Source organism: Taeniopygia guttata, chromosome 14, assembly GCF_048771995.1.
Source record: "Taeniopygia guttata chromosome 14, bTaeGut7.mat, whole genome shotgun sequence".
In the NCBI taxonomy this organism is placed as follows: domain Eukaryota; kingdom Metazoa; phylum Chordata; class Aves; order Passeriformes; family Estrildidae; genus Taeniopygia; species Taeniopygia guttata.
In genome coordinates this window covers 5,979,738-6,004,717 of record NC_133039.1, presented here as the reverse complement: position 1 = coordinate 6,004,717, position 24,980 = coordinate 5,979,738, and the positions used below count along the sequence as shown (strand labels likewise).

The window sequence follows — 24,980 nt, the reverse complement described above, 5'->3', positions numbered from 1 at the left end:
GCCACTGGCCAGGCTGGGGACACCCCATGGTGGCTGCACCGGGGGCCGGGCCATGGCGGGCTCAGAGCAGGGTGATCTCGCTGGGTGGCAGCGTCAGCCTCTTCTCCCGGGCACCCAGCAGCCTCTCCATGTGCGCGGCCACCACGCGGCACAGCTCCAGGCCCTGGAGAGGGACACACCGATGTGGCCGTGCCACCACTGTGAGAGCCCCAGCAGGGCCCCCCCACAATGTCCCCAGGTGTCCCCGACCTGCTCCAGCTGCAGCTGGGTGATGCCCTGGGCCAGGAGGTCTCCCAGGGTGATCTCCACGTAGGGAGAGCTGGATCCGGCCGCCGGGCGCTGCGTCCGCGTGGACTGGATCTCGTTCAGCGAGAACTTGGCCATGAGTTCCTGGGAGGGGGACAGGGGGGTGGCCCGTGTGCCCTGGGAACCCCTCTAAGGGGGGACCCTGGTTTGGACAGGGCTTAGAGCAAACTGGTCTAGTGGAAGGTGGCCCTGCCCATGGCCCCCCTGGATGAGCTTTCGGGTTTGTTCCAACCCGAGCCATTCCACGATTCCACGTGTCCCACACGGCCCCACACCTACGTGGGTCTCCTTGCTGAGGAAGTTGAGGCCGTTCTGGTTGACGGCCAGGATACAGGGTGACACGATGGCGTTGTTGCTGCAGCTCTGGATGTAGAAGAAGGACGAGCCAAACATGGGGTAGGCGCTCAGCAGCCCTGCAGGGCGGAGGATGGGGTCTCAGTGCCCACTGCCACCCCCGTCTGCTCAGTCCCCAGGGTGGCCTGCACCCAGGAGCAGCCAAGGGGAAAAATGCTTGTCCCAAGTGGGGCCTGGAAGCAGCTTGTCCTGTCCTGCAATCCATCCTGCATGTGCAGCACCCCAGGCTCTGTGCAGGGACAAGGGCTGCGTGTCCTAGCAGCATCCCATCCCCATCATCCTCACCCTCCAGGCAGCATCGCATCCCCAGCAGCATTGCATCCTCATTAGCACTATTTCCTCATTAGCACTGCATCCTCTCCCTGTGGATGTCACCTCCCCGTGCCCATGGCTGCCCCCTCACCCAGGAACTGTGCCCTGGCCTGGTGGGCGCTGAGTGCCTGGGCTTGCTGCACGTGCTGGGTCACCATCTGCAGCCAGGACGGGGGCTTCAGCAGGCGGAAGAGCTGCGGAGGGACGTAGTCCTGCATCTCCCGCCTGTGGGGAGCCCGAGGTCAGGGCCAGCGCTGCCCAGTGGGTCCCAAATCCCACGGGACGTGTGTTTCCCCCCCTCCAGGTGCCCGTCCCCTGCCGTACGCGGTGGGGAGGTGGTGGCGGTCCTTGGCTCGGTGCTGGAGCGCCGCCAGCTTGGCCACGTGCGGGAAGTGCTGCTCTCCCGGCCTCGCCGGCGGCAGGACGGTGAACAGCCCCTTGAGGTAGTCAGGGAGCACCTGGGAGTGGGACAGAGCATAGGGACACGGCTTGGGGACAAGGCACGCTCTGAGGGAGACAGGGAGGTGGCCCTGGGGGAGGCTGATGGGGTGGCCCGACCTGGTTGTAGTGGACGGTGACGTAGAGCTCGTTGTCGAACTTGAGGGGTTGGCTCCAGACCACGCGGCGGCACCAGAAGGTGTAGCTGCTGTCCCGGAGCTCCGTCTCGGCAGCCACGTCCAGCACGTATTCCCGGCGGGTCAGTGGCCGCACGCTCTGCCCTGTGCCACCCGGGAGTCTGAGTATGGCCACCACACCACCCGCGTGGCTGTCCCATCCTGGCTTGTCCTGTCCCCTCTGTCCCGTCCCTGCCAGCGCCTCACCTCTGTCGGTCACCACGAAGAGGATGTATTCCTCCAGAGCCTCTGGATTCTGCAGCCCCATCTCACAGCACAGCTCCTCAATGACATCCAGAGCCACCTGGGCACAGGGACAGCTGGCTGGGACACTGCCACGTCCCCCTGTCGTGCTCTTGGCCACCAGCTTGGCCCGCGTTGGGGCTCATCCCAGTGATGATCTGCTTTTGCCAGAGGATGAAGTCCCACGGCGGGGACAGCCAAAGGGTGCAGCCCCCCCACATCTGCACCCTCTGGGTGCCCAAAACTGAGGTGTCACCATAATCTTGGGGTGCACTGAGCGTCCTGTCCCCTCCGGCTCACCGAGCACGTCTTGATCTTGAGGTGCCTCTCGATGCCGCCGGGCAGGAGGAAGAGCTGGCGCTTGGCGCTGCGTCCAGCCTGCATGGGAGGACATGTTGGGGTGCAGGGGGGACCCCTCACACAGCAAGGATCCACAGGACATCCCAAATCCTGCAGCTATCCCTAAGGAACCATCCCATTGGGATCATCCTGTCTCTTGCCCATCCTGTCCACCTGAACCACCACCCCTCCATGTCCACAGAGCTCCATCCCCACTGGGGACCCCTGAAGGCTCAGGGTACCCCCAAAGTGGTGAAGAGCAGACCCTAAGAAGGGCTGTGCTCTCTTGGGAAGACCCCCAAAAAGGATCAGCTCCGTTCCAGGGTGCTGTCTGAGGGAGAACCTGACCCCATGTGGGTACCCAGAACTTCTGGGGGGGATCTCAAGCTGACACCAGCCCTGTTCCACCCCACGGGCACCCACGAGCCCCTGGCCTCACCACCATGGCCTTGAGCTCCATGCTGCTGGGGAAGAGGCTGCGGCCACCAAACTGCTGCGTTTTCCTCAGGTTCTGCTCGCAGGCTTTGGCGATGCCTGGCAGGAGCGGGCACCGGGATGAAGGATGGGGCTGAGCTGCCAGGCTGGCTCTGTCAGAGCTCCTCCTGAGCTCTGTGACACCTGGGGTGTCCTTTCCCACCGTATAGCCGGCACCCTACCGTGGAAAGGCAGCTCCGGGTGCCTGCTGGCATCCTGCAGGAAGGCCAGGAGGAAGGGCCGGAGCACCTCAGAGCACTTGTAGTAGGCAGCGAGGATGTAGAGCAGCCTCCAGCCCCTCTGGCAGCTGTCCCTGTGGGAGCAGCCAGGGCTGATCCCCTAAGCAGGGCGAGGGTGCCCACGGTGGCACCCATCACAGCCCGGGTCTCCCCCCAGGCTGGAGCAGCGTGGCCTGGCCAGGGGTACAAGTGTCCCAGTGCCAGCCTCTGCTGTCCCACAGGTGCAGGGACTCACGGCTTGGAGCTGGTGTTGTTGGTGATCTGCTTGATGATCTGGCAGTACACCTCATCCCGCAGGACCTCGTGCTCTGCACACAGCTGGGGGACAGGCACAGCTGCCACCTCTCTGCCACCCCCTGCACAGGACTCACCACCCCAGTGATGGATTTACCTTGAGGATGGTGCAGACGGTGTCCAGCTCTGTGTGGCCCCGCAGGGGGTGGTCACCCATGAACTTCATCACGGCTGGGGACAACAAAGCCACACGATGACACAGGTCAGCATGTCCCTTCCCCAGGGATGTGCTCTCCTGGGTGGGCACGTGGAGCAGTGGGACCAGAGCTAAACTCCCCTAGGACACCTCCTCTGCCCATCCCAGTCCAGCCCCACCCTCCTCCGAGGACTGAGGGACAGGGGGACAGGCCACTCGTGCCCCTGCCTACCTTGGAAAGCCTCAGCAGCCAGTTTGTTGAGGCCACCATCCACAAATTCAATGAGTGACTCCTGAATAGGAATCTGGAGCAGGGGGAGAGGATCAGCTCTGGGACCCTGCTGGGACCTCAAAGGGACCTGCAGGTGACAGCAGCACCCCAGAACTCCACTTCCCCATACCTTGGTGAACGTCAGCATCTCCAGCACACTTGGCACCTTCATCCCACGGGAGTCTCTGGCAGAGGGACAAGAGAACAGATGGGCACAGGTGTCCCCAGCGTGTCACAGCCCTGTCCCACCACTGGACACTCACGTGGTCCCACGCCGCGCCGCACGGAAATGCCGCTGGGCAAAGGCCAGCATGGGACAGGCCCTGGTGACATCCCTGAGCTGCTCGACACCATCTCCCTCGGGACCCTCCGCAAAGGTGGCACTGGCTGGGGACACCTGCGGGGCGGGGCAGTGGGCACCGGGCACAGCCAGCAGCGGGCACAGCCCCGGGCCAGGACCCACCTCGGTTTTGCGGTCCAGCTCCTGGGCGGCGGCAGTGGAGGCCACGGCCACGGCCACGGCCGCCGAAGCCGAAGCCGCCACTTTGCCCTGCTTGTCCCAGGGCTCCTCCTTCCTCTCCGCAGGCACATGGACAAAGTCGGGCGCCGCCACGGGCTGGACGTACTCGGCAGGGAAGAGCCCTGACCTGCCGTGGATGGCCCCAAACTTCCACCCTGTGGCAGACAGATGGTGGGGATGGCCCCAGGTGACAGCCATGGGGTCACCCCTAAAATTCTCTACCTCCTGCCTCTGCACCCCCAGCCCTTTTCAGGGATCTGGCCGTGGGTTTTGGCTGGAAGCAGCTGCAGTTTGGCATCACTCGAGGGAAAGGTATAGACCAGGGGCCACAAAGCCTGTCACCTGAGGGACATGGGTGGCACCAGGGTGGGACCTGCAGGGGAGCATCTCCCTGCATCAGGTCAGTGCCAAAAAGACCCCAAACTATCCTGCTGAGGGGTGGCAGAGGCAGGACCCTGCTCTGTGCCCCAGACCCAGGAGGGGACACAGCTCAGGGACACACGCAGGGACAGTGTGGCACCCACCAAAATCCTGGGTGCCTGTCTTCAGCTCCTCCAGGTACATCACCTTCTTGCGGACCACGCAGCCATAGTAGTGGTCTGCAGGGACACCGTGGGGACACCGTGGGGACATGGGGTGTCACAGGATGCAAGGCAAGCACACAGCCCCACGGGCAGGGCAAGCCAGCAGTCTGCTGCCCCTCTGTCCCCTATCAAAGGCATTTTGGCATGGGGGCCTTTGGGGGTTCCTCACCTCTCTCAGGATGCTCCAGCGACTGCAGGTGGATGATGTCCCCTTTGTGGAAGCTGAGCTGGCTCCCGTCCTCAGGGCTGTAGTTCCTCACGGCCACCACGTACTGGGAGTCCTGGGCACAGGGCGTCTGGCACAGCTCAGGCACGTAGGGACACCCACACCCCACCCAGCACAGGGACTTCAAGCACCCACAGCCTCAGGAGCACTCCCCCAAATCCAGCCACGGTCCCATTCGCAGGGTGCCCTCATCTGCCCACCCCACCTCCCAGACTCAGGCACACGGGCAGGGTCTGACCCCCAGGACAAACCCCAGGGCACCCCCCACCTTCCTGAGCTCCGTGATGAAGTGGTCGACCATGACCTTGACCTGGGGAGCTTTGGGGGAGAAGAGGATGAGCTTCTCGCCGCGCAGGTTGAACTCCAGCATGTTCCTGGATGGGGTGGTCACGAAGAGCACGTCGGGGTAGCTGGGGCAGGGCGAGGGGAGGCTGAAACACCTGATATCTGTGACACCCACAGCACCCACCCCACCCTGGCCACCCCTACCTGTAGGCACGCAGCACCCGCAGCTGCTCCCCGGGGACATTGGTGCCCTTCACCACCCGCAGCAGCTTGATGCCAGCGTGGGACACTGCCAGGATCTGCACACCCGTGCCCACGCTGCCCTGGGGGCCAGGACAGCACTCAGCCAGGGCATGGCAAGGCAGTGCCCCCCACGCTGACCTCACAGCCGGACCCTCACCGTGGCAGGGAAGAGGCGGGAGAAGTACACCTCGCAGCCATCGCGGGCCGCAGCGATGATCTCCCTCTTGACACTCTCAGTGGCCACCGGGCTGAAGGAGTCCAGCTTGTTTTCCGCTGTGGGGAGGGGGAAACACCTCCCTGAGCACCTCCTGCCTGGAGAGGATGTGGAGAGAGCTCCTAACAAAAGCAGGGGTGCTCATGCCCTTCCCACGCCTGGCAGGACTGTGTTGCAGACACAGATTTGTGTCCCCCAAGCAGCTGGCTGAGACCTGACACCACATGAGATGTTGTGGAGCACTAAATTACAAGGGGTCGTTGCTTTTGAAGGCAAAACTACCCAAGGTTAAGCAGAGCCATTCCTAGCTTGGAGATGGATAGCCGGGAGATGAGGACAGGGCTGGGTGTGACCCCCAGGCAGGGAGCAGCAGGACACAGGGTTACCAAAGAGGGATTTCAGGCGGAGCCGCTCCTCGTGGCTGAGCCGGATGCAGGTGTCAGACAGCACATCGTTGAAGATCTGGGAAAGGGGGTGAGGAGCAGTGGGGTTGTGTGGGGAGGAGCAAAAATTCCCCCAGCCCCAGCTTGCAACAGCCCCAGCTCGAAACAGCCCCAGCTCCTCCACGGCAGCTCGGCAGGGGAAGGCAGGATGGCCACAGTGGGATGAGGAAATCATCACCCCACTGGGGAATCATCACCCCATCTCCCAGGGGACCCCGGGGGCTGCAGGGCCAGCTCGGAGCCTCACCTGCCGGAAGATGAGGTCGAGCAGCAGTGGATTGTTGATGCTGTCCTTGGGGTAGAAAACCTGCCAGGAGAGAGAGCAGGGCTTGGTGTAAACCGCTTATCCTGGTAGGACCTTGGCACCAAGCTGTCCCCAAGCGTCCCCATAATCTGCACCTCCTTCCGGATGAATATTTTCCAGGGCACGTTGTGGTAGGTGTAGAAGTCCTCACTGCAGCTGCGGTGCAACTGGGTCTGGACCTGCTGCGCCTCGGACGGGAGCTCCCGTGAGACAAAGACTGCAAAGGGACAGAAAGCCTTGCAGGCCCCAGGGGGAACCACCAGCAGCTGCCTTCACCTGGGGAAACTGAGGCACGGGGAGCAGCTCTGTGGCTGAGCCAGACACAGTTATCCCACCAGGATTCAGCCGTGCCACTGGGAGGGCTCAGTGCCTCACTGCCATGGTGCTCCCGGTGCCACAGCTCTGCCCAGCGGTACCTGGGGGCTGTGTGGCTGCAGGACGTCCCGTGGGTGCTCGCAGCTGGTACCTGGCACTTGGCACTGGCTTCACCGCAGCCACCACCTCCTTGGGCCCCCCCTGCGAGGCACAGAGGGGCTGTGTGCAGTGCCAGGGACACCCCCAGCCCTGTCAGGGGGACACGGGGGCGGCCACATCCCTACCCCAGCTGGTGGCAGCCGGGCTGCTGAGAGCTGCTCCTTCAGGATCTGCATGGCTTCCTCATGGGGGTCCAGCTTCTTCCCAAAGAGCTTGCTGCCGAGACAGAATCCCACATCGGCTGAGCCCAGCACCACTGCACCCCCAGATTCCCTGTGCCTGAGGCCACCCTGCAGCCCCAGCACTCGGGGCACCCCAACATTCCCTGCAACCCGGTGTTCCCAACACCCCAGCATTCCCTACACCCAATTATTCCCGACACTCCAGCATTCCCAACACCCCAGCATTCCCTACACCCCACCATTCCCTACACCCCAGCATTCCCAACACCCCATCATTCCCTACACCCCATCATTCCATACACCCCATCATTCCCTACACCCCATCATTCCATACACCCCATCATTCCCTACACCCCACCATTCCCTACACCCCATCATTCCCTACACCCCATCATTCCCAACACCCCACCATTCCCTACACCCCACTGTTCCCTACACCCCACCATTCCCAACACCCCATCATTCCCTACACCCCATCATTCCCTACACCCTGGGATTCCCAACACCCCACTGTTTCCTACACCCCATCATTCCCTACACCCCATCATTCCCGACACCCCATCATTCCCTACACCCCACCATTCCCAACACCCCACCATTCCCCACACCCCGCCATCAGGCCCAGCACACGCTCCCGCCGGCAGCAGCAGCCCGAGGCTGGCCTGGGGACCCCGGTGGCACCTGTGGGGCCGGGAGCCGCGCGGGGCAGGCTGGCACTGCCGGATGATGTTGCGGATGTCGTGCGTGGGCCGCGGGAAGTGCTCCGAGTTGAGCCGGGAATGCCGCACGGGCTCTCCCGGCCACCGCCGGCCCAGGGCTGCTGTGGAGCCCAGCACACAGCTCAGGGGCCTGGCTCAGTGCCACGAGCCCCTGTGCCCACCCCGCTGCACCGGGACCCCTTACCCGCTTTCTGTGAGTAGGGCCGGGGCTGGGGGACGTGGGCTGGTGTCCCCTCTGTGGCTCTGCCCTGCAAGGGACACGATGCCATCAACACCTGGCACCTTCAGCTGCTCCCATCCCCAGGGGCTGCCCCAGAGAGGTGCCCTGAAGCAGAGAAGGGGCTCAACGCCCCCCGGCCCCGTGTGCTGACCGAGGCTCCGGGCGGCTGGTTGGCATCTGCCCGGTGCTGGGGGGACGGGTCTGGCTCTGTGCCTGTGACAGCAAAGAGGAGAGCTCGGTCAGAGCCGTGGGGCTCTGGGTGTAGGGGTGTTCCCCATGCCAGGGATCAGACAGGGAAACTGAGGCAGGGGGCTGGCTGGGGATGTGGGAGTGCTCCAGGTGCTCACCCCTCGGCTGACGCGTGTCCGCAGCCACGGGAGGGTCGCTCCGGGTGGCATCGGTGCCACTGCTGCCCCCTCCCACGCCACCTCCTCCCTTCAGCCTCTGTGAGAGGATGGACGGCTTCTCCAGCTCCTGCGGGACAGGGTCAGGGCACAGTGGCCAAGCCACCTGCACCCCAAAATGCCTCGGGCAGGGACACCCCTCTCACCCCATTGCCGTAGGAGAGCACGGGGTCAAAGAGACTGTCCAGGTACCGGTCCAGACCCTTCTGGCTGCGTGGCTCCCCAAATTCCCCATCTGTGAGGGGACAAGGCACGAACGCTGGCGTGGCAGGGCTTTGTCACAATGCTGGGGGAGGGACAGGAGCTGGGGGGAACGATGCCCTACCATGGGGGTGATACGCCTCCATGGAGGGCAGTGTGGGGGCTTTCACAGCTGGGGGAGGAGGCACTTCATCCAAATCAAATCCATGTCCCAGCACCCTGCAGAGAGGGAGGATGCACTCACCCAGCACCCGCTGGGTGCCAGGATTCCGCTCAGGAGCCCACCCAGCCCGGTGCCAGCGTTCCCCCAGCAGCCCCACAGTGGGGCACCCATCCCTGCCCGGGTACCTACGGCCGGCTGTCCCTGCTGTGGCTCTCGGTGCCATCCCACGCGATGAGGAAGCAGGATTTCTGTCTGGGGAAGCCCCGCAGCAGCTCGAGGTCGGAGACAAGGTCCAGGACGTAGTCGTGTCCAGCCAGCTCAGCCCAGTGGGCACCCGCCTTCATAGCCACGGACCAGCCACGCCAGCCCTCTGCCAGCCCTCTGCCAACAGCCAGGCACTGGGATGGGCTCAGGCTCCACGGGGACACCCTGCCCATGAGCTGGGCATTCTGTCCTTGAGCTGGGCACTCGGGCTCCCAGATCCTGGGGACACTGAAGACAGCCCCAGGTGACACCGTGACCCGTGAGGTGCCAAGCCAGCACATACCTGAGCTTCAGGACATCCCCTGCCAGGTCCTCGCCTGTGCTCCAGGAGTGGATGGGGCAGGAGAATTGGTCACCTGGGAGGTGGTGGACAATGAGCAGGTGCCACCAGTGCCCCGTGCCCGTGAGGGCGGTCACGCTGGGACCGAGCCCAGCCAGCGCCGTGCCCGGCGCCCCGCTGCCCGCACCGTTGAAGCAGTGCAGGTCCAGGGCCATGCTGGCCTGCTGCCGGTTCGCCGTCCACTCCAGCAGCGACGGGGGGAAGGTGCGGGCGGCCGCGGCGCCCAGCTGGGAGCGGGCCATGGCGTGCATCAGCTTGCGCTGGCACACCGGCTTGTAGCCAGCGAAGGCGTAGTCAGACACAAACCTGAGGGGAAGGGAGGGTGCTGCAGGAGGGACGTGGGCAGGATCGTGTGTGCCAGGTTGGGACAGGGGACTACAGAGGGATTAAGAGCATTCCTGGAGGGATCTCGGCAGCATCCTGGGCACATGTGCCAGGCTGGCCCAAAGCATATTGGAAGGATCTCAGCGCATCTCTAGTGGGACTTGGCCAGTATCCCTGGGCACATGTGCCAGGCTGGCCCTGGGGAATCTAGAGGGACATGGGCACATATGCCAGCTTGGCCAGAGGGATCCTGAAGGGACCTCAGAGCATTCCCAGCAGGACCGAGCCGTGTGTGCCAGGCTGGCCCAAGCAATCGTGGAGGAACCAGTTGGGGCTTGGGCAGCATCCTTAGCCACAGGTGCCAGGAGAGCTCTGAAAAGCGCCAGCAGTGTTCCCAGGCATGAGCACCAGTCTGTTCCTGAGGGTCCCAGCCATGCCCACTCCCCACCCCAGAGCCCGTCCCCAGCTCACTTGAGCAGGTACTTGTCGAAGGCGGCGGACGGGGGGAAGGCGCTGAGGCAGGCGGCCAGCAGCAGCCAGCCCCGCTCCTCGTTGTTGACGTTGGTGTTCCTCCACACCTGGTTGGCAGCTTGTGCCAGGAGCTCGTCCCGCAGCCCCGGCACCGAAAGCCCCTTCTGCACGATGTAGTTGCCAAAGAGGGTCTCCTGCTTGCCACCCAGCCCCGGGTCCCCCATGAACCGCAGGATCTGCCACAGGGACAGCCAGGTTGTCCCTCTGACCCCGGCACAGAGCGGGCAGGGGACCGCGGTGGTGGATCCTGTGCCATCCCACCTACCAGCTGGAAGAGGCTGAGAGCCTCGTGGCACAGCTCCTCATCCAGCCGGGTCAGGGGGGCTTTCAGTGGGGCCGTCAGCATCCCAAATGCAGGTTCCTGCGGTGACACCCGCACCCATGGCTACCTGGGGACAGCCTCAGGCCACGAGGGGCTGGCCCCATGGTGCTGATGCTGGCTGGAGCCTGTGGGGCTGCCGGAGGGCTGGGGTGAAGGATGGGGCCAGCAGTGTCCTGGGAGTGGGGCGGGGAGCACCAGGGATGGGTGGTGAGGCCCTGGCACAGATTGCCCAGAAAAACTGTGACTGCCCCATCCATGGAAACATTCAATGCCAGGTTGGACAGGTTTGCAACAAGCTGGTCTGGTGGAAGTTGCCCTGCCCATGGCAGGGGGTGGAACTGGATGTATTTTAAGTCCCTCCCAACCCAAACCATTTTGTGGTTCCACGGCAACACTTTGGCAAGGCTGAGAGCCTTATCCAGCCCCGGTGCTGTCATTCGGGATGCCGGGGACTGGGAAATCCAGGGCAAAAACAGGGATGAGGAAGAGGAATGGGGCAAAGTGACGGTGGCTGGGGCCGGGGTCCCGGGAGCAAAGCGACCTGGTCTCCCGCCCCAGCGTTCCGGATGCGCCCCGCGCCGGGCGTCCAGGAGGGCTCAGCGGGTCTCTCTCCGATAACCTCAGCAGGGTCCCCCCGGCCTCTGGAGATGACAGGAACCCACGGGGAGGGAGGGAGGTGGCAGCCAGCTCCCCGCAGCACCGCAGCCACCCCGGATCCAGCCTCTTTTGCTACCCCGGGGTGGGGAGCCGGGGCAGAGCCCGGTGGGACAGCCACCACGGGGACCCTGAACCTCAGTGCTCCACCGCGGGTGGGGTGCCAGGGACTCCCCAAAAGCTGTCTGCCCGTCGGGAAAAGCTCCCCACTGGCGGGCCGCGGCGCCCACCTTACCTGGAAGTGGCCCCGCACGTACTTGGCCATGGGGTAGTCGTTGATGTCGAGCGGGAGGGTGAGCTGGGGGTCGGGCTGCAGCGCTGGCGGGGGCACCAGCACCACGCAGCCGGCGTTCACCTCCCGAGCGGCTGCGGCACAGCGGGCAGCTACGGCACGGCCGTGGGCAGGGGAGCCAGGGGCTGGGGGTGATGGTGATGCGGGATCCCCTCACCTGCAGCGGCCTCCAGCAGCCCCATCAGCTCGGCCGGGATCTCCAGGTGGGTGACATCCACCACCTCCCTCCGCGTCAGCTCCTGCCGCCGCAGCGCAGGGATGTGCCCGCCTGCCCTGCCCCAGCACCCGCGGGTGCCGCGGCCAGGAGCACGGGGATGGGCAGGGAGGTGTGCTCCCACATCTTTACCTGCTTCATCCTCTCCTTCTCCTCCTCGGCCCGCCGGCGAGCATCCTCCTTCCTCTGCAAGCAGAGCAGCCGTGCTGAGCCCCTCCAGAGGAAGGGAGACCCTGAGGCATCGCGGCACCCTGGGATGCCACTGACCCCTCCCCAATATCAGCAGCGTTTTCACCCCAAAAAGGCACTGCCCATACCCAGCGGGACACGGAGGAGGCGGTAGGGTGGCACATGGTGGGGGTCACAGCCTGGGGATGCCACTGTGTCCTCTCCAGGCTGAACACGCAGCAGGGTGGCAGCAGGTCCCCTGCACCCCCTGGGATGTGACAGACCCCACCTCACCTTGAGGTACCTCCGGCGGTTAACGTAGATGTGCACCAGCGACCTGAACTTGATGAGCGTGTGCCGCATGCGCCGGTACCGCTGCCTGCGGGACGGCACCTGTCACCCCCTGCCACCCACCCGTGCCCACCCGCCACCCCCAGGGACCCCCACCTGGCCAGGTACCCCCGCGCCCGGCTCTGCAGGAGGATGATCTTGCGGCGGAGGGAGCGGAAGCGCCGCTTGATGAAGAACGTGCGAGCGTAGCGCTGGAGCGTGAGCGCGGCCAGGTGATGGGCTCGGCACCTCTTGCTCTCCAGCGCCTGGTACAGCTGCTCCTTCAGGAAAAGCTGGGAGCAGAGGTGAGGCCATCAGCTCCCTGCCTTGGCCACCACGCCCTGGGCATGACCAGAGCCAAGCCCTCTCCTGGGACAATACCTTGGTGACACCGACGTAGTACATGCTGGGGTTAACGGGGCAGAGGCTCCTCAGCATCTCCACACAGTTGGCTCCGTTGGGAATGACATTGGACCACATATCAACGAGGCAGCGGTACCTGGGTGAGCCCACGGCACTGTCACCACACAAGGCCACGCTGGGACACCAGCACAGACCCTCCCTGTGTGTTAACACGAGGGGGTTCCCAGCTCCCACTGTGGGGGAACCCCAGCCCAAACACTGCCCCCAAAACATCCACAGCCTCTGTGGTGCCGCCTGCCTGGGGTGGCAGTGCCCAGCCTGCAGCCCCTGGGCACCTGTCGATGAAGACGAGGAAGGGGATGCGGATGGGGTAGCCCTCCTTGCGGATGCGGATGGTCTCCAGGATCCCAGAGTACCGCAGCTGGGTCTTGACCACGTCAGCCTCAAAGAGCCCCGGCTCCTGAGGCGGGGATGGGGAGAAGCATCAGAAACTGCGTGGGCAAACCCCACCCCATGTGCCCACACACTCCCAGTGCCAGCAGGGCGGGTGGCACGGGCACCAGCAGCGGCGGGAGAGCCCCGGCTCTCACCTTCTTGTTGTTGGGCTTGATGCAGCGCACAAAGAAGGGGTTGCACCTGTGACACAGAGACCCTGTCAGCCACAGGGAACAGGAGACAAAGCCCCAACAGCCCAGAGGACGGCCTGGCTGCCCACCCTGCCCACACTGACCTCTCCATCCTCTCCACAAGCTCCAGGAGCGACTGCTGGAACCGTGCGGCCACGGTCGGAGCCTTGTACCGCCGTGTCCTGGTGCTGCTCCGCCTGATGAGGCTCCTCTGCCGGGCCATCACCTGGGCATGGCCGAAGAAGAGGTTGGCCACCACCTTGGGGAGACAGGAAAGGTTAGAGAGGAGGAAGGAGGCCGGGATGGTGCAGCTCTCCCACGTCCTCTTTGCAGCCCGGCCGGTCCTTTTTTGCCCAGCCCTGTTTGTGACAGGATTGCCTGGGTAGGGATGGGGATCAGGATATGGATAATACAAAGCACAGGAGCAGCCCATGTGCCTCTTTCTGCCAAATGCTTGAGGGGTCAAAGCCCAGAGGATCCCATGGGTGAAACCAGAGGCTTCCTCTGCTTCTGGTCCCCCTGAGCTTTACTGGCTGTGGGGAAATGCTTGGGGACGTGGAAAGGGCTGTATGGAAGGGGGCTATTGATGCCCAGTGTCACTGCAGAGCCAGCAGCAGGCAGGGCCCTACCTTGGTCCTGCTGCTGATGAACAGGTCCAGCACATCCTGACGGACCTGGTCATAGTTTTTATCCAAAAATTTGTGAACCTGGCAAATAGCAAAACCTCATGGTGAGGAGCCTGGCAGGATGACAGGGTGAGGCAAGGAGCTCCAGGATCCCAGCCAGACGCCCAGAGATGCGTTTCTCTCCTTGGTGTAGGATCAACCTCCTCTTTAACCCGCCTTAACATCCCTGCTGGACATCCCGATGTCACACACCTGGTAGGTCACTTTCCCTGCATAGTGCTTGATGGTGAACTCGGGCAGTGGCATCTTCGGCTTCGTGTAGAGCGGGTTTGTCCCGTGGTGGTAGTGACACTTCTGGAGGAACGTGTGGTCAGTGGCCTGGGAAGGGACACAGGAGTGGCACACGGCTCAGGCGCTTCAGCAGCAGGTTGGAGCCAGGTGATCTCCAAGGTCCTTTCCAACCCAAACCATTCTGTGATTCCATGATGTTCCTGTGATTCTCTGGGCTTATCCAGCCTGGAGGAACCCGGGGGTTTCCCAGGTTGTACAGGACAGCCCAGGAGAAGAGCAGCCCTGGGCCATGGTGATTCCCCAGCCACAGTGACCTCCCAGTGCTGGCTGCACCTCACCAGCAGGCAGCCCCTCACCTGGGGGAAGCAGCTCTGGTCATCCAGGATCCGGAGGATGCCGTAGGGTTTTTGGGAGATGAGGTCAATGCAGGGCTGGTTGTCACTGAAGGGGATCTCCTTCCACTCGATCTGCTCCCGGATGTACTCCTCCTGCAGGGTGGGCACCAGGTCAGCCCTGTGCCCCCAGCCCCACAGCGGTGCCCAGCACTGGGGCAGAGCCCAGCACTGCCCACCAGCCCCACCTGCTCCTCCTGGAACACAATCCTGTTGAAGAAGAACTGCAGATACTCGTTGGCGTAGTTGATGCACAGCTGCTCAAAGCTGTTGAAGTTGAGGTCCTGCAAGAAGGAAGATCCATGGAGCCGGGGAGGATGGAGCTGGGATTGAGCCAGGACGGAGGTGGGATGAATCCTGCTCACCTCGAAGCCATAGATGTCCAGGATGGCGATGGAAAGGGCCTCCTGCCGCGGGTACACCAGCTTGTTGATGCGGTCCGTGAGCCAGCCGAAGAGCAGGGAGTAGAGGGTCTTGGCAATGGCATCCCTGGGAAGGGGAGAGATGAGCAGAGCGCTGGAGCTCTGGAATGGCACCAGCGTAATCCACTGCCACAGCCATCGGTTTTGATCACCACACGGTCTAATCCACACTGGGGGACCTGATCATCCCCATCATCCCATTTCCCAGCTGGCATTTCCCATCCCACACCACCCCTGGGGGTCAGACCCCCTCACCCCTCCTGCAGTGCTGCCCCCAGTCCCTCTACCTGGCATCCACGGCACTCTCGACAGTCAGAGGGGTAAAAATCTTCTCCCGCTGCGTTTCCTGGTTGGGAGACGACACGATGGGGCTTCAGCAATGCCAGCCCAGGCGGTCCCCAGGGCCCAGAGACCCCCTCCCAGCCTGTGCCCCCCTGCACTCACCGTCACCTTGAAGGTGATGGCTTTCTGCAGGCCCTCAGGGGACACCTGCAGCAGCTCAGCCACCGTCCGGATCTCCGTGGCGCTCACCACCGTGGCCACCTCCTGGCAGTCGGTCTGCAGGACACGGTGGCAGTGCCGTGGCACCGGTGAGCCCCCGTTTGCCACCTCCCAAATCTCACCCGATGAGCACAGCTTGGCTCCCCACGGGGTACCTCGTATTTCTCAAAGTAGACGTTGCCCAGGTGGAGGACGGAGGAGAGGATGCGGAAGATGCTGTTCTGCTCCTCCACGCTGAAGTTCAGCACCTCCATGGTGTTCAGCAGCCGGCGGAAATCCTCAGCGTCGTCCTTGCCGGGAATCTCGCAGTTCCCACCCTGGCACAACCCCTCAGTGCATCGGTGGGTCCCGAGGGGGTCAGCACCCAGCACAGGGGGTCACCCTGCCCTGGGCATCCTCATGTACACGTTGAGGACTCGGGAACCCACCAGCCCCCCAAAAATCAGGCTGTGGGAGGCCAGGGAGGGGACGCACTACCTGGTTCAGGTAGTAGTAGGTCTCGGCGCCCTGCAGGCAGTACCGCTGCCGCTGCTGGGACGGCAGCCCTGCCAGCATCTCGTAGAAGATGTGGTAGTTGCGCTCACTCTTGGCCTGGAGAGCAGAGGACGGAGCTGGGGAGGGGGCAGCAGAGGGGGCAGAGTGGGGGGAAGAGCCCAGGACCCCCTCACCACACACCTGGAAGACCACGCGGGACTTCTCCAGGAGGTACTGCGAGGTTATGGCACCGCAGATCAAACCACTGCAGGGGTGAGAGTGGGCACCTGGCTGCCAACCTCGGCGTGGGCAGGGGCTGTGGCCCCCCAGTGCACCCACCCATGCCCCAGATGCTCCTGGCTGTGCCCAGGGGTGATATCGGGCACCCCCCGTCAGGATCAGTGGGGCTGAGAGAGGATGGGACAGGATATGAGGACAGGGTTGGGGACTGGGAATGGTAAAGATGCCAGCCAGGTCACAGCATCCCTGCCCCTACCCCAGGGACAGCCACGTGTCCTCAGGTTCCATCACCCTTCCAACATCAGGTTTGTCCCAAAAACATCCCTGTGTGTCCTCCCAGAGCCAGGGGACAAGGGGCTGGCTTGGGCTGGACACCCCTGGGGCAGCAGGGGACGTGGGGTGGGAGCAGCCACGCACGGGTTACTCAGCATTACTTACTCCTCCAGGAAGATTTCCACAAATTTCCCAAACCTGCTGGAATTGTCATTCCTCACGGTTTTGGCGTTGCCGAAGGATTCCAGCAAAGGAGTCGCCTCCAGGATCTGTCGTGGTGATGGGGAGAGCTGGGGGGTAAGCCCGGGCACCCAACACACCGTGGGGCAACTCTAAGGTTGAGACCCCCTCTTTGACACCCTGCCACCCTCCCTTCCACCCCATATTCCACCCACACACCTGTGGGTGCCCAAATTTGAGGTGTGCACCACAGCCAGGTTAAATGAGGATATAAGAGAGTGCAGAGACTCCCTCTGTGTGCATGCACTGATTTCCTGCTGCCCCTCCCGCCTTTCCCCTCCAGCTGGGGTGCCATGGCCAAGGTGCCACCATGATTCTCTGTCCCCCTGACCCATCCCAGCCCATGTGTCCCCTCAGTACCTCTATCTGCCATGGTCCAGGTGGAAGCATTGGGACAAGGAGAGAGCAGCAGAGCCGTGAGGAGGGATGGAAAGGAACACATGGAGGTGGGAGAAGATGATGGGGGCATGGGGACTCAGGGATGTCCCCAGGGCAGCAGCCTACCTGTGGGGCAGTGCTGCGTTTCTGGCTGACAGCTGCCAGGTAGCTCAGGATCAGCTTGGTGGCTTCAGTCTTCCCTGAGCCGCTCTCCCCACTGAAACACAGAGCAGGGGCATGGCTGGGGCCATCACCAGTCGAGCAAGGGGTGCCCACCCCAACCCCCCACCAGCACCCCATCCCCAGAACCAAGCCAGGCTGGTGGCAGCGACCCAGCAATTAGGGTGGCGTTGATTAGGGGTTTGCATGGGGACAGCCGTGTCCCACCTGATGACGATACACTGGTTGTGTTTGGCATCCATCACTTTGGAGTAGGCGACGTTCGCGATGGCAAAGAGATGCCTGGGGTGGGCAGAAGCAGGAGCTGGGAGGTGCCATGCTGGCCCAGCACAGGGACCCCCAAAATCAGCACAGGGATCCCAAAGGTGCCCCGAGCATCCCCATGCACAGACACAGCCGCTCCAGCACCCAGGGACCCGAGGGTGGGGGATGGAGGTGGGAATGACCCCATCCCCAGAGGGCGTTTGGGGACAGCCTGGTACTCACGGTGGGTTTTCACCCAGGGCTCTGCCTTCGTACTGCAGCACCTGCTCCTTGCCGTAGATGTTGTAGAGCCGGTATGGGTTCACCGACACCAGGATGCTGCCGATGTAGGTCTGCCAGAGAGAGTCCACACGGCTCGAGAGGTCCTGGCTGCGAGCCCTGGGAGGGGGGTGACTCCCCAAAGACCCCACCCCATCTTTGGGGCACGCTGTGTCCCCCTAAGCTTACATAGATGAGCTGGCGCTCGAACCGTGTCCGGATGTTGCTGAGCACTGCAGCCTCCTGGAGGTCCCTGTGCGGAGCAGAGGCTGAATTAGGGGGTGACAGAGGGACAAGGGAGTGTCTGCTGTGCCCAGAGTGTCCTCAGCATCGCCAGGCCCCAGAGGCTGAAGCAGAGCCCATATTGGGATGAGATGGGGTGGGATAGCAGGGTCAGGGGTTGGGGGCTGCAGCCCCATTGTCCCCACAACACTGGGTCACGGCACAGGGGACAGGGACACTCACTCCAGCTGGGTCATGTCCTCCAGCCCGTCCTCCTCCTGTGGCTCCTGGTACCGCACGATGGGCAGGCTGCACAGGGACTGCATCTGCAGGGAACAACCACCCCGTCATGGCAGGGATGTGCCAACACCCTCAGATGTCCCACCCAGTCACACCAGCACCCCAAAACGCCAGCTGTGACCCCACACCGGGGAACACGCAGTCAGCATTGGAACCCCAGGAAAACACCCCACAGCCCCAAAACAGCAGGAGCATTGTGCCTCAGGTGAGAGCAGCAGTGCTGGAACACAGAAACACGAGGCCACCGAGGCCACCTTGGGGCCGGCTCCAGGAAAACCTGTTCCTGGGAATCCCGGTCCCGGCTCACCGTGGGCATCACCTCCAGTGAAGGTGATGGAAGGGGGCTGAGGCTGCTCCCCCCGGCCACGTGCGGGGGTGACACAGGACAGGTGTCACACGGGAGCCTGGGCAGGAAAGCGGACACCCCGGCGGGTCACCGTGCTACCCGCACCCGTCCCCGCCGGATCGGGTCTCTGCATTTCCATACGCCAGAATCAGGTGTCCCCAGAGGGGCCGCTCGTGGGGGGGGGGGGACACACACAACCGGTGACGATCCCCTCTGGCGCTCTGCTCCCCACGGGAGGACCCCCGCCAGCACCCAAACCACCCACAGCCATTTACCCGCCCCGTGGGCACTGCAAATCCCTCTGCACCGGGAGAACCACCGGGCACCTCATCTCGCCACCCTGCCCCGGGTCCCGCCAGCTCACCCCCGGCTCCATCCCCCGAGGGGGCTCCCCGCGGGGGTTACCTTGCTGCGCCAGGGCTGCTTGCTGCCCAGGTACCCGTCTGCCCAGGGGTGCCTGTCCCTCCAGCCGCCCGCCGCCGGGCGCTGGCACAGGTACCGGGCGATGTCGGCTCCCCACTGGCCCGCCCACCGCCGGCCGCGCTGGGTGGGCTGCTGGGGGAGGCCCTGCTCGGCTGTCCAGGGGTCGGGCATCTCCCGCACCCTCACGACGTGCTGCGTGGACCAGTGCTGCTTGTACATGCGGGATGCGCGGCGGAAGGAGCCCGACCTGTGCACCTGCGGCGTCACCACCGCGTAGCGCCCCGCGCCCTCCTCCCCGACCGCCCCGCCGCCCTCCGGCGGCTCCGCCGGCCCCGGGGGACGAGCACCGTGCCGGGAGACGGCCGGAGAGCCGTGGGGTGGTGGGAAAGCGGCGCGACGGGGCGGTGAGGGGCTCCGGTTGCCACGGGAGTTGGAAGGGAGGATGGGGTGCCCACCGTCGGCCCAGCCCCGCCGCCCCGAGGGTGGGCTCGGGGACCGGCGGGTGCTCCCGTCCCGCCGGGATGGGCGGCGGGGCAAGGAGGGCGAGCGAGTGGAGGGAAGGCGGCTGGGGGGTGAGGATGAGGGGGTTTTGGAGGGGGCTATGCTCCTTACGAGCAGAGAAGCCAGGGACTGCGCCACGGAGCGCCCCTTGGAGAGGCTGCGGCCCCCCACTTCAGCAGATGGCCTCGGTGGTGGGGAGTGGGGGGCCATCCCAGCAAGGGGCTGCCCGATGCGCTGGATGAAGCTTTTGGGGGTGCTGGGAGCGGGGCTGGGCGGAGGGGGCACCCCGGCAGGACCCCGCGGGGCGCCCTGCCAGGGGGGCAGCTCCTCACCCCAGGAGGGGCCGAGGCGGCGGCTGCCGGGGCGGGACGGGGGTGCCCGGAAAGGATTCCTCTGCAGCGGCTTCACCGCCTTGGTGGGGGGCTCGGGGAGCCGGGGCCAGGCCTGGGGGAGCGGCAGCCCGGGGGGGCCGCCCCGGCGCTGTGACGGGGGTCTCCCGAGCGCGGGTCCCCCCGGCCGCCTCCCCCCCGGCCCCGGGGAGCGCGGAGCGGGCGGTGGCGGGCTGGGGGACTCGGGGCCGAAGCGCCGGAGGCTGGCACCGAGGGAGGGGGATCGCCGTGGCCCCTCGCCCCGCGTGCTACCGGGGCGCGGACGGACGGGCGGCGGCGATGAGGAGCGCCCGGGGTTGGCGAAGGGGTTGCGGAGCGACGGCCGGAGCGCAGCCCCCGGTTCCCGGGGAGGGGGCTGCCCCCAGGGCCCCGCCGCTGGGGGGGAGTCCCGGTCCCCCAAAGCGGCGCTCTCCATGCCCGCCAGCCTGCGGCTGGACAGCCTGTAGGAGGGCTGGGGGGTGCGGGACCCCCGAAATCCCCCGGCACCTCGCGGCGGGCGGCTGGCAGGAATGGAGAGGGATCGCTGCAGGAACTGCCCCAGAGGGCTCCCGCACGCCCGCGCTGCCGAAACCGGGCGGCCCGGGGATGCCGCGGGGCTGGGGGCTGCCGGAGGCGGCGGCGGCTCGTACTCGTCGTAGTCGTCCTCGTCCCGGGCGGCGGGAAGGTGGGGGGACGGCGGGAGGGGGACGTCCAGGCGGTCCCTGCCGAAAAGCTTGACCTGGGGTCGGGGGAAGAGCCTGAATTTCCTGTTGAGCGAGAGCTTGGAGGAGAGCGTCTCCCGCATGCCCCGGAGCGAGGAGCCGCTCAGGATGGAAAATGGATACTCCTTCTCTTCTTCCTCCTCTTCTTCCCACTCTTCGGGCTCCTCGCCCTCAGCGATCTCCTCCAGGCCCAGGGCGTAGGGGTTGCAGGAGGATTGGGCGTGTGGCGCCCACCCCCCCTCGCTGTACTGGATGCGATGCTCAGGGTACTCGCCCCCAGGGTACCCCCTGGCAAAGGGCTCCCCAAAGTCCTCGTAGGGATCCCCCCTGTAGCCAAAGGGCCCCGCTGCCTCCTCACCGTACTCTGGGTCGCTGCTGTACGGGTCATAGAGGCTGAGGGGAGAGCCACCACCAAACTGTCCCTCGTCCTCGAGCTCTGAGTCGCCGTAGGGGTGCCCTGGCTGGTCCCCATCCTCCCAAAACCCCCCGTAGTAGTCATACTCCTCCTCTGTCTCATAGCCAGGGTAGTCAGAGTAGGGGGTCACCGCATCCTCGAAGCCGTACCCTGCTGGGTAGGCTGGGCTCTGCATGTAGCCTTCCTCCTCCTCGCTGTAGCCGTGCCGGGGGCTGTAGGCTCCATCCTCCTCCTCGCTGTAGCCGTGCCAGGGGCCGTAGGCTCCATCCTCCTCAGCGTAGCCGTGCTGGGGGCCGTAGGCTCCATCTTCCTCCTTGGGGTGACTGCGCCAAGGCCCATAGGCTGCTCCATCTTCCTTCCTGGCATAACCACGGCGGGAACCGTAACCTCCATCCTCCTTGCCGTATCCTCGCCGGCGGCCGTAGGCTCCGTTCTCCTCCTCGGCCCATCCGTAGCGCGGCACCGGCGGCTCCGCGGCCGCGCGCCGGGAGCGCCGCCGGGACGGCCGCCTCACCATGCTGCCCTGCCGCGAAGTGCCGGGCGCCGACAGCCCGACACCGCCAGGGATCCGCTTCATGTTGGCCCGGTGCCTGAGGATCTCGTCTTCCGCGGGGAACGGCAGCTTCTTGGCACCGATACGGGACAGCCAGGCCGTGTCGGTCGCCCGGCTGCCCCCCACCAGCCGCCCCCGCCGGGACAGCACCTTCCTGGCCAGCCAGCCCGTGGCTGCGGCCGCCTTGCTCAGCACCTGCGCCCGGGGCTTGAATTTCCTTTCCGGGCGCCGGCGGAAGAGCGCCGCACCGTCCTCGGGGTCCTGCCCGCCCCGCCGCAGCAGCAGGAAGGATGGTCTCGATGGTGACTCCTTCTTGGCCTCCTCCTTGGCCTCCTCCTTCCTCTTCTTGCCCACCTGCTTGAAGCGCATCATCAGGTTGGAGGTGGACTTCAGCACTGCCTTGTTCTTCTTTTTCTTCCTCTTCTTGGTGCTGTGCTTATGCAGGCCCCAGAAGAAGCGGGACGTGTTCTTGAACTGCCCCTTCTTGGGCCGACGCAGGCCCAGGTTCTTGAAGCCCAGGAAGAGCTTCGAGGTGCTGCGGAGGCTCCGCTTTGCCCGGGCCTTCGGAGGTGCTGCTGCCTCCTCCTCGGCTGGGCTGGCTTCCACAGAGTCTTTGGGCTGGCCCTTGGCCTCTGCACCCTTGGCCCCTTTCTTCTTCTTGTCGGCTGCCAGCCCCATCATCAGCTTGGAGGCGCCCTTCGTGTTCTTCTTGGCTGTTGCAGCATTGCTCTCGCCCTCCTCTTCCTCCATCTCCTGCTGCGCCTTCTTCCCACGGCCCAGTTTCTTTGCCACTCCTGCCTTGGGCAACCCCTTCTTCTCCTTCCCCTTCCCTTTCTTGGGCTCCTCTGCAGCCACCTCCTCTTCATCTTTCTCCTTTTCCACCTCCTTTTCCTCTTCCTTTTCCTCCTTTTCTTCCTTTTCCTCCTCCACCACTTCCGCCTCCTCGCTCTCCTCCGCCTTCAGCAGCTCCGCATCCGAGGCATCCTCTGACTCGTTGGGATCCTCCTTCTTGCCCTTCTTGCCATCCTTCCCTTTCCCTTTGCCTGCCTTCCCTTTGGGCTCCCCCTTCTTGCCGGCCATGCTGGCGGCCGCTCATGCTCCGGCCCCGGCGGGGCGCGGGGAGGTGATGCCCGGTACCGGCAGGAGCCCTCTCCCGGAGCCCGCCGCCCGCCTCTTTACCTGTGCCCGGCTTTGCTGAGGCACATGGCCGTGCGTGGCTCCCCCGGGCACCGCTGGCAGCCCGCTGGGCATGGCGCTGGAGCCGGCCCGGGGCAGCCCGGCGGAGCCGCTCCTGCCTCCCGCGCACCCCGCGAGTCGGCGGCGCGGTGCCGGTGGCTCGGATCCGCCTGTAACCCAACCGCCAGCCTTGCGGGGACATGAATAATGTAAGGGATGCACCACGCCAGCCCCGAGACTTTTCCGAAGGAGCAGGGAAGGGCCCCTGCTGCTGGGAGCATCCCCCCAGGGGAACGTTGTGGGGAGGCACCGCTACCCCAAAACGGGACCTTGCCACCTCCCCACGCCTCGGGGCTTGCTCTGCCCTTCCCTGAGGAATCAGCCTCTTCCTCCGCTCAGCACAGAGACGGGTGAAGCCCGGGGATCCCTGAAACCGAACGGCGGCACTGAAAGAGGCGGCGATTCTGCAGAGCCCAAGGCAGCAGCGGGAACACACCCAAGGGGACCCAACCCAGCCCAAATTCCCCAGCCGCGCCCTGAGGAGCCCAGAGCCTTCAGGGGCACTCCTCACACCATGCCAGGCAGCAGGTATGTGCGGGGTGCCACACGTGCCACACGCAGCTGGCATTGGGGGCTGCATGTGCCACACGTGTGGCCCGTGGCAGTGCCAGCAGCGTGTTGGCACACACACGTGCCCAGGCTCGGGGTGACCACATCAAATGTTAATGCCAGGCCTGGATTCCTGCAGCTCATCAAAGTTTAAGCAGCAGCAGCAGCGGGAACTCGCTGTCCCACATGGATCAGTGCACGCAGCAGTGGGGCTGGTGTGGGCAGGGGCAGCACCCGCTGCACCCCCTTACAGGGGATATATTTGGGGAGACAGAAGCATCCAGCTGTGCAGCAGCTGGCAGAACCAAAGAACTGGCAGCAGTTGCTGGACTGAACCCACTGGTCTCCCCCAGGATCAGAAGAGCCCAAGGCTGGCACCTCCTGGCATTGTGCTGTCCCCAGCCTTGTCCCTCCCTGCCACATCCACCACGATCCCATGGCTTTCCTACTCCCTGCATTAATTTCTGGGATAGACACCTCCTGGTCTGCACAGATGGAGGCAGCTCTGGAGTGCAGGGCGGGCAGAGGGGCAGAGTGGGATGAGAGGCACCTGGCAGGCATCAGGAGAGGGGCTGTGACAAACACAGGCTCAGCAGAGCCCTGCCTGGCACTGTCACAGCCCATGCCCAGGTGTGCCATGGCCACTGAGCCATATGGGGCTGACAGAGCCTGCCCTGCCAGGGGCACAGACACCTGCCACACAGCACCACCCCACCCTCCTCCTGGCATGGGCACACAGAGCCCAGGCACCAGGATGTGGCAGGGAACCACCTCGGGCAGGGACACAGCCCTTCCCTCTCTGCTGGCAGAGAGCAAAGGGGTACCCAGCTGGGGAAAAGCTGGTGCAGGTCACTCCTGCAGTCCTTGCCACCAGCACACTGCCCTCCACGGTCCCCATCTCTGTCCCCCCAGGCAGGGCAGCCCCAGCAGTGCTCTCAGAGCTCTGGCACAGCTCCCGTGCTGTTGCCATGGCTGTGCCCATGGTGCCTCCTTGCCCACGACAAGGGCTCTCTGAGAGGGGGAATAAAGGGAGAGGGAGGGGCCTCATCCCACACAGTTGCTGCCTTCCATGGTCCCAGCCTCCACACCAGACCCCAAAACACCTCCCCATGTTCTTCCTCCGGGTTCACCTGCCTTTGGCACGGCAGAGCTGGCCAAGAGGATTTTGTGCCCAGGTGCAGTGGGATGGAAGCAAAGCAGGGGGGGTTTGGAGGGGCACCCACATCTGGTGGCTGTTTCCAGATCCAGCAGCAGCACACAGGAGGGCCCCTGGCTGCAAAACCTGGCAGTGAGGGGTCTCTGTGGTGGCAATGGGTGCCAAGGCTGTGGCAAAAGATACCTAGAGCATCCTTTGGTCGGGTGAGTCCTGAATGTCTCCAGCCACGTGGGTGAGGCAGGGAAAGCCACCTCACCCCGGGGACACGGCCGGGGCAGCCGCGGTGCCACTGCCACAGCCATGGCTGGATGCAGGGAAGGGATGGAGACTTTGGCCTCGGGGGTTCTCCCGCCCCAGCCCGGCACTGTACCTTTGGAGTGCCGGCAGAGCTCCAGAGGCAGCAGCTCCACGTCTCCAGGCAGGTCTGTGCTCACCAGCCAGCCCCGGGTCCCCTTACA

At 64.7% G+C, this 24,980-nt stretch overlaps 1 protein-coding gene across 1 annotated transcript; it reads right to left on the bottom strand.

Moving 5' to 3' along the window:
- Positions 1 to 38: 38 nt before the first annotated feature.
- On the bottom strand, positions 39 to 24,980 carry MYO15A (myosin XVA). Its single transcript, XM_072935758.1, has 64 exons — positions 19,005 to 24,980; positions 18,197 to 18,279; positions 17,921 to 17,984; positions 17,696 to 17,805; positions 17,417 to 17,491; positions 17,156 to 17,246; positions 17,012 to 17,017; positions 16,577 to 16,680; positions 16,100 to 16,163; positions 15,902 to 16,015; positions 15,580 to 15,741; positions 15,368 to 15,481; positions 15,211 to 15,269; positions 14,867 to 14,990; positions 14,690 to 14,785; positions 14,466 to 14,597; positions 14,071 to 14,196; positions 13,822 to 13,899; positions 13,297 to 13,451; positions 13,157 to 13,202; positions 12,902 to 13,026; positions 12,585 to 12,702; positions 12,321 to 12,496; positions 12,168 to 12,252; positions 11,838 to 11,891; positions 11,649 to 11,730; positions 11,435 to 11,565; positions 10,489 to 10,584; positions 10,164 to 10,399; positions 9,496 to 9,674; positions 9,312 to 9,384; positions 8,954 to 9,145; positions 8,726 to 8,820; positions 8,547 to 8,635; positions 8,344 to 8,470; positions 8,148 to 8,209; positions 7,961 to 8,024; positions 7,739 to 7,877; positions 7,001 to 7,091; positions 6,818 to 6,917; positions 6,497 to 6,618; positions 6,345 to 6,404; positions 6,041 to 6,116; positions 5,598 to 5,713; positions 5,402 to 5,520; positions 5,181 to 5,322; positions 4,856 to 4,967; positions 4,627 to 4,701; positions 4,046 to 4,257; positions 3,846 to 3,979; positions 3,713 to 3,767; positions 3,544 to 3,616; positions 3,273 to 3,346; positions 3,117 to 3,199; positions 2,825 to 2,955; positions 2,608 to 2,702; positions 2,130 to 2,207; positions 1,794 to 1,890; positions 1,531 to 1,691; positions 1,297 to 1,430; positions 1,064 to 1,197; positions 586 to 719; positions 250 to 390; positions 39 to 163 (listed from the first exon to the last, which is right to left on the bottom strand). The coding sequence occupies exons 1-64, from the start codon at positions 22,659 to 22,661 to the stop codon at positions 62 to 64; spliced, it is 10,434 nt and encodes a 3,477-aa protein (XP_072791859.1). The 5' UTR covers positions 22,662 to 24,980; the 3' UTR covers positions 39 to 61.

Excerpts from the sequence above, each read along its gene's own strand:
- MYO15A (XM_072935758.1), bottom strand. The coding sequence starts at position 22,661 with ATGGCCGGCAAGAAGGGGGAGCCCAAAGGGAAGGCAGGCAAAGGGAAA. Across the intron at positions 5,521-5,597 it reads CCCGCCTCTTCCCTGCCACG|GGCAGCGTGGGCACGGGTGT; the intron begins GTGAGGGTCCGG and ends CCTGGCCCCCAG. Across the intron at positions 1,692-1,793 it reads CTTCGTGGTGACCGACAGAG|GGCAGAGCGTGCGGCCACTG; the intron begins GTGAGGCGCTGG and ends CGGGTGGCACAG.